Source organism: Thermobia domestica, chromosome 5 (assembly GCF_964235325.1).
Source record: "Thermobia domestica chromosome 5, izTheDome1.hap1.1, whole genome shotgun sequence".
In the NCBI taxonomy this organism is placed as follows: Eukaryota; Metazoa; Arthropoda; class Insecta; order Zygentoma; family Lepismatidae; genus Thermobia; species Thermobia domestica.
This window is the reverse complement of record NC_137458.1, coordinates 241711821-241724104: the sequence shown is the minus strand read 5'-3', so window position 1 is coordinate 241724104 and position 12284 is coordinate 241711821. Positions and strand designations below refer to the sequence as shown.

Genomic DNA, 12284 nt, shown 5'->3' with positions numbered 1-12284 from the left:
AAATTATGATAAAAAATGTCCGCGCTGTTACACAACGGCACTATGCTTTCGGAAGCTTGAAATCTCCCTGACTAGTAGCAGAAATTATGAGAATTCCGCAACTTTTCTAGAAATGTCAAATTCCCTGACTCTTCCAAAATATATTGCTCACCTCGCAACCATGTATTGCAAGTAATACAAATTTCCTCATAAGAAAGAGTAACCAAAAACTTCCTGTAGTTTATTTTTAACGCTGATCGTTCTTTTTCTCATTTCATTTTGTTTCATCCTTCCTTAATTTTTTTCATTTCTGGTCTCGAAGGGGGGTCCGGACCCCCCTTCCCCTTGGCTACGTGCCTGGGATATGGGTTAAAAAAAAAGTACAGGACGATGAAAGGAAGGACCCCGTGCTTCAGAGTAACTTACTACACTTTGTTTTTCATATTTATCGACAACAGAATAGCAAAGTTCAACCAACAAACCCTGGTGCCCACTATCCGTATAGATCTGAGAATAGATGAAATCATACTGTCAACCATGATTAAAATTGCTTGTGTGTACTACTCTTTCTATTGGAAGAGCTCTGCCTCGACTCGCATGTCGTCATAAAATTCCTGCCTCTACCGTAAGCCAGCTAGTACTCCCTGGCATAAAACAGATGTAAGAATTTTGGAGCACCAAAGGATTTTGGATACTGTTAAACATCCTTTCTCTCTCTCTTCCTCTTCAATAAAGCACTCTTAAGGAAGAGAAATAGAATGTATTCATTCCTCTTTACCCCTACATGTGAATATATGTGTCGTCTGCAGCAAAGGATGGCTTTATAAGTACCTTAAAACGGTTGGCAGTGATACAAGCTTAAGAAAGACATGATGATGGAGTCGCTGAGATCGACAGTGACATCTCCAATTTTCGAAAATTCGACCTCTACAGGAAACGGAAAAAAATGCATCTTGAGATCTCTTACCACTTCTGCAACAGGAAAACAAACAAACAAACAAAAAAAAAACTCGGAAGAAGAGCTCTATTCTTGAGATACTGAATTCATATCCAGAAGTGTCATTTCAAAGGAAGAGAAAATCAGAACAATTCGTACAACAGAGAACGAAATCTAATCTCCGTTATTTCATGATATCATATATTTTGCAAGCCGTGATGTCATCTCTTCCACCTTGTGGACATGTGACTTTCGGAAGCCGTGCTTATTCACTATTCACAAGCCGTCACTATTCACAAGCGCTATGTGTCATCTCTGAATATGCCCTTGTAATTTAGAAATGGCTAAAGGGAAAGACATCGCTTTTAGTTAATTATTCCTAACATTCATAATTTAAAACAACATGCAATATCTCCTCCCTAGTTGACGTATTGTAGTTAATTCTAATAATTTGTATTGTTAGTGCGACGACGAGAGACAGAGTGTGACAAACATATAACATGAGTGTGCGTTGAAGTCGCTTACCTTCGCTTCTACTTAGTTTTCTTTCTGTTTTCTCCGAGAGTATACGTACGGTTCACAGCAAAAACCCTGCAATATGAGCATCTAAATTTATTGTGGAACTACGCCTAACAGCCCAGGGAATCAACATAACGTCTAAGTGGCACAAATCATGCCAGAAGAAACATCAGCGTAATCCCCTGCACACTTATTTTGGAGCAAAAGACTGCCGTTTTTTCAATAAACTTACATGCTCATGTTGCAGGATTTTTGCTGCGTACTGTACAATTATACTTTCCTCTTGAAATTTGAAATTACCACCATACAAGGGACAATTAGAAATCTTCCAAGTCTGAAAAATAGAATTACCCCCCGGGCTTTGGTAACCTCACGTACAAAATCTTTTTCATGCGCCCTTCTAAATTCCAGATGATTATGACCATAACTTACGAACTCTCCCCTTTTGAAGAGGTTGAAAATTTTCTTCATTACTTTTTCTTTATACAAACATGAGAAGAACATGAGATTGAAAACTAAAAATATTTTATTCTCACGAGGATCTGGTTTGTAAGTCTAATAGTTTATGGCATAACTCACTTCTCCTGAAAAACTCCACAAGGTATAGTTAAATTTCAGACATTATTAGAACCTGCTGGTTTATTGTACTCAGTAATATTTTTTGCAGACTCACCACTAAAATTTATTATAGTGCGTTGCGCTTCGCAAATTTTGTAAAGACTGATAATGAATGACGCTCCCTCATATCTCCAAATATTGAAAATATATGAATAAATGTTTTAAGGAACACTTTGTATCAATGTTTTAAATTTATTTTTGGATTGTTATCTTAATTTCGCATCTTGTAGAATTCCTCATTCTCAGGAGTAATTTTCGAGAAAAATGAATTTGTATGGAGCTGAAAGGTATGTCATACTTTGCTAATAATAATAATAATAATAATAATAATAATAATAATAATAATAATAATAATAATAATAATAATAATAATAATAATAATAATAATAATAATAATAATTAGTTTTTATTCTGTTGGAATAGATTGTTTATTCATATACTGTACATACTTCATAGTTAAAAAAAGAAAGAAAATAAAAGGGAGAAAGAAAGAAACATAGAAATAGCAGATTGAATCTGTTGTTATTCTATTGGGTTCTATGGTTTTAGCTTTGTATTAAGAGCGTGATTAACTTGTGATGTTAACTTTTGTATTTGATACCCATATGTGAAGTTAAGAATGACTTATATCGAAAAAGGCTAGCGTCAGGTTTGCAGGATTGCCCAAACACATTACAAATCTAGGTAATAGAGACGTATTCTTAGATTAATTTCTCCTATTGTGTTTGGACAACCTGTGGGAAAGTTGTAACTGGCTTTTCAAGATATAAATCTTTATTAACTTGATTAACATGTTTCTAAATACGGAACTTAACATCACGGGCTGTTAATCAGGCACTTAATACAATGCTAAAAACGACTCTGCATAGGGCCCATTGCGTCTATGCAGTGCCGTAACAATGGACGGTGCAAATGGTGCAACGCACCGGGGCCTCCAAGCCTAGAAGGCCCCTTCGAGCCCGTTAATTTCTCAGTAGACTACTGAATACATATATTTTATTATTCATTTCTTACGTGCGAGAGAAAACCATTGTCAATTTTAAAATTTCTCGCAACTTTAGTAATATTTTTTCTGTTTTTAGGCCCCCAAGCCTAGAGGCCTCGCTGAACCTGATCATTATTCAGTACTAATTACTTATATTATTATTCACTTCTTATGTGTAGGAAAAAACATTAATATTAAAATTACTAGCAATTTTAGTAACATTTTTTGTGCGTTTTGGGGCCCCCAAGCTTATAGGGCCATTTCTTATGTGTGAGAAATAATCGTTATGGTGAAATTCTAGATTACCAGTAACTTTCTTAAGATTTTTCTTTTTCGTTTCTGCGGTCCCCAAGCTCAGGGGTCCCTGCTAAACCTCTTTATTTGTCGGTACTGAATACTTATATTCTGTTATTTATTTCTTAGGTGGAAGAACTAATCATTGTGAAATTTTAGATTATGAGTAATTTTGGTAACATTTTTTTCTGTTTTTGGACCCTCAAACCTAGGGACACACTGAACCCGTTTATTACTCATTATTGAATAGGTGTTTATATTCTGTTATCCATTTCTTATGTTTCAGAAATAATCATTGTGAAATTCTATATTACTAGCAATTTTGTAACATTCTTTTCTGTTTTTGGGATCACCAAGCCCAGTGCCACCTGCTAACTGTCTATTACTTGAATATTTATATTCTGCTATTTATTCCTCTGTGGAAGAAATAACCATTGTGAAATTTTCGATTGCTATTGCAACTTTGATATAACAGTCTTTTTTCCCATGTTTTGGGATTATTATTTAAGATTTATATACGTATGTGTGTAATATTGAATTTGCTGCTCTTACTATCATATTGAAAAATACGTTCATTTCTGGGGACCCCCAAATATCCGCTTGTGCACCAGGGCCCCGAAGAGTTTGGTTACGGCACTCCGTCTATGTTGGTTGTATCTGCATTCCTTCTTTCTTACAGTCCCTTATTATTATTATTATTATTATTATTATTATTATTATTATTATTATTATTATTATTATTATTATTATTATTATTATTATTATATGGTAACACAAGAAATACGGCGATTGGCGATTTTTATTACTCTATGATACGATTTTAAAAATTTCCTACCCTGGAAGAAACAAAAGTGAAACGAATTTCGCACTCAATCGAGGAAGAAAATGTGTGTGATGTATATGTAATAATGTTAACACATTAATTTGATAAATATTCCAAAATACTTGTGAAAATTCTACTTGAAATAGCTTTCAGCATATGGTACTTATATGAAGAAAGTGACACAGTGTTTAACGTGAAGAACAATGAGTGTGTCATTTGTTCGCCGTAAGGTGCTGAACCGATTATCGACTCTGAATTATACTAATAGCAGAAAAATTAATGTGTATGGTGCAGCATATGTGTTATCACAACAATCGAATCCATTTATTTCGTGTGAAAAAAGTAAGTTTTGCATGAATTACATTAGAATATTTTTTGAGTACTTCATGTAATGGTGAACGTACAGGTTTAGTTAAGGACATAATTGAAAACGGTCCATCGCTGACACACCTGCTCCCTACGGACGCACGTCTTGCTAGTACTCGGCCCTCCCCCTTCTGCGCTCCTGTCCTAACTCGATTAGATAGCATTTGTGTTCTTTAATGGCCACCTAGCACAAGTTAATTCGTATTATGTGCACTAGTTTTTTTTATGCCATACGTCCACACTGGCCCAATAGAATGACTACATCACAGTTACAAATAACGAACCGTAATCATTACCAAGTGAGTCAGAGTCACTACCAGATGCTTAGAGAAAGAAACGGTAATAGTATACAAGAGGACCTCATTATGTCCAGTGCACGTGCATACTTCCTACTGTTGCACTACGTATGAAAATGATTTTATTACATGTAGAAGTGGTAATAGAACACGCAAGAGACCCAGATCATGTTGTATTCACACTCCAATATGAAGTGTGAATACAACATGATCTGGGTCTCTTCCGTGTTCTATTACTACTTCTACATGTAATAAAATCATTTTTATACATAGTGCAACAGTAAGAAGCATCCACGTGCACGTGACATGCGATATGTGTTTCAAATGCCCCACATATACTCATACAAAATGTACAAGGGCACATTATTATTCTTCGCATACCATATAAAAAAAAACATTCTTAGAAGAACATCTGTAAGTACAAGGGCCATTTTAAGAATGCAATAAAAATTAGGGAGGGAGTACCAAGCGAAAAAGCGCACATATAGCCCGAAGTACAAGGGCTATATTATTGTTAATCACGAAATATAAAGGTGTGGAAAAGTTAATGCCTACAATGACCTACTGAGCAACATAGAAGTGCTTACCGCCAACGTGCTGAAATTTTAATACATTAATTTATCAATCAACAGAAAAAATCACTTATTATCTCCAATACAAGATCTGCAATACAAGATTTTAAAGCACAAATATAAAAAAAAGATTAAGATCGCACATTTACTTCACGATCCACGCACTTTACTTACTTACACGTACAAATATCACCATTTTCATCTTCTTCCTACCGTACTGCCACCTGCAGAACACAAAGCACAAGCTCCGTCAATATACGCAGAACCAAAAAAAAAAAAAAAAAAGGCACCCCCATGTAGGCGGAACCTCTGTGTAGAACTGCAGGACGTTACACGGCCCGCAAGAAAATCCCGAAAATGCAAATTACCAATAAGCGAAAGTTAAAAAAAAAAAAAAAAAAAAAAAGCGAGCTCAGAAAAACCTCTACGGAATGAGCCCAAACCTTCACGAAACAACCCTTCAAAAATCTGTAATCAATCACGGTAGACCTGCTACTACTGCATACAACTCTCAAACAGTTGAAGAGAGTTCACCGAGCATCAAAATAAACAAGTTGTACGATCCCAAAAGTGAAATACATACGTTGTTCTTTATATTCGTACCACCACAAAAGTGAACGACACTCGCTTTTTTACCCCATTTTTAAGTTCCTAGATGTTCAGTGAATAATCTGTAAAAGACTGCACTTCGTGCGTCCTCGGGAAGTAACGAGGCACTGTCGTATACTATATCCAAAGAAACTAAGTAATACCCAGTCAATTTTTTCTTCAGTGCTTTTGTTGTGTTAATCGTAACATGCATAATTTGAAATTGGTTATTTGAACATTGAAATAATGGTATTAAGAGTATATTTTTTGGAAGATAATGATACAAATGAAAGTAGGAAGGGGTTACCCGTTACCTTTTGCTTTACGTTACTTGGAATTACTTCTTTTATATATATATATATATTTAGGGCGACTTTATTTAAGGTAATTTCTTGTTACGATACGCACACCCGCGAAATGTAATCTATGTGGCCGTAAACACACAATAGTGAAGTAGCAGCTCCCTACGAAAACGTTAACCCATGCCGACTTCACGACAAAGTCATGAAATGACTTTTCCACATTATAATTGAATTTAGAATGTCTAACTATGATAACGAGAACCGAAAATATACAGAGAAACGAAACTTTCCACGAAGCAAACGTATTTGATGAGCAGGGCAAGGTTCTAGAACACAGGTCCCACTTCCCATTTAGCTGTAATAAAGACAGAAAACAACGTGCCCTGCGGGGCTCTAACCCGCCTTCACTCGCTAACGCTGGTTCGGCAATACTATATGAATTTAATATTAAACTTTGATACAGAAAGGAACCAACCTAGCTAACTAATCTATATGGGGGGACCAGTGTTCTAGAACCTTCCCGATGAGCATTGTTTCCAACCCAAGAGAAAGTTTTGTTTTTGTAAGTCGAATGACCTAATTTGAATATCATCATTTGAAACAACAACGAAAATAAAGACAAAAGAGATGGTAAACGCAGATCAGTGTAACGTAACTTGTAAATCGAATGTAGGCTGTGGTAATTTCAATTCAGGCAGCATAATGAGAATTAGCCGGTTCAACGTCTCCGATTTTCCTCAAATTTGGATATATTGATCTAGAAGCAAAATTAATAGATACATATTTTTTCTTTTGTCCAAAAAGTTATGGGTGGAGTAACAGGCGGGCAAAGTTTCGTCAAGGTCACACCTAATTTTCCTGCGGCGCGTTCAAAATTACATTAAATCAGAATATTTCAGGAACCAAAAGGACTGTTTCAAATCTGTTTTCAGTTTCTGAAAGCTAGAGATGTCAGTAATCGATTGGATTTTAGATTGTCCTTCTATATATGAGAGGTTTCACGCTAGCAAAAAAATGAGAAATTGCGACATTTAAATTTTATCGACATTTTTCTCAAAAACCCCACCTTCAAAAATTCTGAAATTTGGTATCAAGAAGGAGGTATACATAGAGTAACAAACCACCAACGTCTTTTGCAGGATCTTATCTACTTTTAATTTAATTACATTTTGACTGTCCGGCTCTTTTTTCTTTCTTTTCTTTTCTTTCTTTTTTTAATAACATTTCACTAAATTAAGTAACATTTACAGAGAAATCACTGTAAACTGGTAAAATAAGAAAACGTGTTGAAAAGTACGTTTATGAATCATTTCGAAGAGAAAAATTCCTTTCCACGTCCTCAGTGTCTTCCCTAGAGATAGCGTGTAGGCGTCCGGAGGAATCTGTTGGCACTGGTGCACTTACAGTTTTCAAAACATTCCTCAATGGCACAGAACAAGAGTGATCTTTTTGTATGTTTTTATCAGGAAACTTGTAGACCTTGGAGGAACCATGAGGCAACAAAAAGTTAACAATCACTTCGTCTAATTCCGTGCACACTTATCACTTCTGCCACCCACCAATTACTATTGTACACATAGATAATAAATGTCCCTCTGTTAATAGCACTAATTTTTAAGGGTTTTTCATGAATGTGTTTCTCAGTTTACATTGTCTCATTGAGACTAATCACATTTGGGGGATGCTCGAATGTTCGGGATATCGAAGTCTCATCATTGTGAGCAGTGAAATGCCATACATGGCTTTTCTGTGTACCTCTGAATGCAGGAACACACTGCCATTCCTGTAACTTCGCTTTACAAAATTCTGCTGTTGTTGATAAGACTTTCAGAGTGATGGAAGAGGTACATTTTTGAACTGCATCACCAGAGTCTGATGTATTCTTGTTAACTTCTGTACTGCCACGAGACAAGTTGTGATTCGTTGCAATGTGCTTCAGAGCACCTCCCACTATTACATGGTCCCTTTCCGTGACCGGTTGCAGTGAAAATCCATTTTTTGTCTACTGAATCTTTGGTGAGTTCAGACAACTGATACCTGTTTTTGAAGTGTGATGCTACAGCATCGCTCAAGATGGTAATTCTGTCAATCTGACCTTTTTCTTTCATATTTTCTGTTATATTTGTGATCTTAAGAAGAGCATGGGCAGAGTCATGTGAGTGATCATCTGACACCACGCCGAAACTTCTAATTTTACCATTGAAGTAACACACTGCATTAAATATACTCACTTGTGTATTTTGCCAGTGGTATGACTGGTTTTCATTCGGCAATATAGCTGTCCAATTCACTGCAAAATCGCAGTGAAGAAAGAAGTGGTTGGTGGAATTTTTAACTAGATTGTTTTCTTCTTGAATGCTTGCCACTGAATATCCTTAATTTCCAAATGGATAACAGTTTTCATGGCCCAGTGAGCAAACACCAATAAAATGCTCTCGTGAAGTGGTTTCCTTGATGAAGTTATTCTCCTCCCCAGTGCACAAGTGATTTCTTCATCCATGGTATCTTCAAGTCCAATAGCCTCACATGTAATGTCTGCTTCCCCTGGACATTCAGCGCACTCTTAAAGACAACTCTGACTGTTGGTATCACCTACAACAAGTGACAATACTAATTTCTTCAGGTCTTCCACACTAATGATATCATGTTTGGCATGCTTTAGTGCAGTGACACATGTAATGGACCCGTTTGATCTCCATTACAGAATAAGATTATTTTTCTCTTTATGCACCCTTATTGTTTATTTTTATCATTAGCAAAAGTTAGTAAAGCATTATGCATTATGTTAGTATTGCATTTATGCTATTATTTTTTGTCATTTCGTTGTATAAGTTAATGTTGGATTGTAATTAATCTGCGCCACCGGTGTAATGGCGTTAATGGCCGCGAAATTATAGCCAGTTGTATTCTTTTTCCTCTGTTGAATTGAAATTTTCCGCTGTTTTTATTATTAGTGATTGAAATAAAAATAACTGTATAGATAGTAGTGTTGATCAAGAGAAGAAAACATGAATTTGTCGTAGTGATTTAAATAGTCTGGAATCCGTGAAGATTCCGTAACTGGATTGTCTTCTCTCCTTTATATATATATATATGACATCTTTCACATCAGGAAGAATAAGATATATTACTAAATTAATCACGAAAGAGCCAACAGATGCCTATACATATTCAAGGACATACCTAATTTTTAATAGGTTATTACATATGTATATATTTCATACCAAATACCTCCTCTAACTAAATGACCATCCTTTTGTTGCTATACGACGAAGCTAATGTAGTTAATGTATTAATGACGATATGACGATTTTAATTGAATTAAATGATCACGTATGTAATGGATACGATTAAGTATATTAAATAAATGTTAATTATGTACAATGATGGATGATTCATATCTGAAAGAGGAGTGCTAATTACATAACTTGGATGTTGATATGGATAAGTAACGATATGCATGTGGATATTGTATGTACCTTATTGCAATTGTACTGGCTTGAGTGTATAGAACTCATTTGTTGAACCGACAACTGTTTGTGCGCTATATGCAGCAAGGATAATAAAATTGACCAACACTTAAAAGCTGCATTTGATTTCATTGTCATTTTACTTATCATATTGCGTACCCATTTCTGATGTTTTTTACTCAATTCCTATGTCCTGTTTCCTTCCTTATTTGCCTATCCTACGTTCGCAACGTACCAGCACTCGAAAGTCCGATGATTGCCTGCGCCGTACCAGAATGGCGGAAGAAAGGGCACCACACACATAACTGAAAGTTCTTACAGTAAATGCAAAAACAGCTGTTTGTTTAGGGATGAGGTATCACCCATGCGTAAAACATAGAATGAAATTCTTCCAAGTTTAACATGTGGATACTTCGCTGCAAAAATTCTGTATATTTCTTGAATGCTTCTCGTCATATAAGGCTTCACTTTGACAACTTTCTCGTTATTTGCAGTCACAGTTCTAGCATCCTTCCTGTTGGCACTTTGCTTCGAATAATCCAGCTGATCTTCAAGGTAGAAAGCCAAAAAACATTTAACAGCCTCTGGACTAAGTGGATGTCCTGAATAGGGATCTGGTTTTACCATGTACCTCCTTTTCTTTCACAGTACTTCTTGCTTTATCAGCCATATGTTTTGTTACACCAGGCTTTATCAGCCTTATGCTTATTCATTTAGTTCACGTAATTTAGCTTCAGTGTCCACAAACTCTTCTTCAGTAATCTCACCATGGTCTTAATCAGCCTCAGAGGACACTTCATGTTGCTGCTGATGCTGAGATGCAGCTTCTTCAATTTTCCTTATATGTTCAGTATGCCACTTCTTGCACAAAAAATGTTTTTCTGACACATTTTCATACTGCTGTTCTAAGCTTTATCCTATCTGCAATGACTCCCTATCCGAAACCGCAGGGGCTTGGAAATTTCCTTTTCAGATGCAAAAATAAAATTCCAATATTTTCACACCCTAGTGTTACAATGGTGCAACACCCTCTGGTAAACAATATTATGGCCCTAGAAATAAAAAGAAAGAATAAAATTAGGAGAATGATAATTATAAAACTTAGGTTCTTTCAGTATATTTCTCAGAACATGAGACGGATAGTCAAAGTGTAATAAAATTCAAAATAGGTAAGATCCTTCAAAATCCTTTAGTGGTTTGTTACTCTATATACGCCTCCTTCTTGATAACAAATTTCACAATTTTTGAAGATAGATTTTGAAAAAAATGTCGTTAAAGTTACATTTCGCACATTTTCAATGTTTTGCTAGTGTGACGCATAGAATAACAATCTATATTTCAATAGATTGCTGACAGTTCTAGCTTTCAGAAACTGAAAACAGATCTGAAATATTCTTCTTGGTTTCTGAAATATTACAATGTAACGTAATTTTGAGCGCGCCACGTGGGAAATTAGGTGTGATCTTGACGAAACTTTGCCCCCCTGTAACTCCGTCCAACAATTTTTGGGGGTCAAAAGAAAAAAAAAAAATATTAATTTTGCTTCTAGAACAACGTATCCAAATTTAAGGAAAATCAAAGACAACGGACCAACCTGTAAACGTAAACAAAACTCTTGAGTTGGCAACACTTTTTATCAAATTATTTTCGTCAATATACGGCAGGTGACCTCCTTCCTATAGTTGCTTCGTGCAAAATTTCGTTTCTCTGTCTCTTTTAGTTTCTCTGTTAACACGGTTGGACGTTCTAAATTATATTAATAATGTGGAAATGTTATTTCATGACTTTGTCGTCAAGTGAGCACGAGTTAACGTTCTTTTAGGGAGCTGCTATTTCACTAATGCGTGTTTACGGCCACATAGAATACATGTCGCGAGTGTGCGTATTGTAACACGAAATTACCTTATATAAGGAACACCCTAATATATATATATCCTTCCTTTCTACTTTTAATTTTGATTTTTTTTTTTTTTTTTTTTTAAACAAAAATATAATACTGTCTATCAATATTCAACAGTTACACTCACAATTCATCAGTGTTATTTTTCCTCTTTAAATACAAGAACATAAAACAGAAATCCAATTATAGTCGTTTCTCGTTTTACATCAACGAAAATCCGAAACCTTACAGAACGTTTAACTAATAGTTACTTTATGAAATTAATTGACGCAATTAGTTTCGAACATTTAAGAAAGATTTACTTTTAATATTTCTTGATACGAAAATGCCAAATGGTTTCAACAAGGCCTCTTCTTGTCCTCAATGACTTAAAAAATTCCTACTGCAAATTCATTCCTTCAGGAGATAGCACTATGCACTCCTAGGTAAATATTAAAGAGGAATATGAACACTTTAACATTAGATATAGAGCGAATTTAAGTAGGAATGTTTAAACTGTTGACGACAGGGTTGGCTAGTTTAAACCCTTTAAAAAAAAAAAAAAAAAAAGTTTAAGCCAAAAAAAAAAAATGCTTTAAATCGTATGAACTTAATGGTGACGTTTCCACATATCAAACCATCTGCATTGGTTTTAT

The 12284-nt window shown here is 35.2% G+C and overlaps 1 protein-coding gene across 1 annotated transcript in view; it reads left to right on the top strand.

The window, feature by feature from the left end:
* Positions 1-4173: 4173 nt before the first annotated feature.
* Positions 4174-12284, top strand: part of bonsai (28S ribosomal protein S15, mitochondrial) — a 30063-nt gene continuing 21952 nt past the window's right edge. The window contains exon 1 of the mRNA XM_081759880.1: positions 4174-4497. Coding sequence (XP_081616006.1) covers positions 4359-4497 — 139 coding nt within the window. The 5' untranslated portion in view covers positions 4174-4358. The remainder of the gene's footprint in view (positions 4498-12284) is intronic.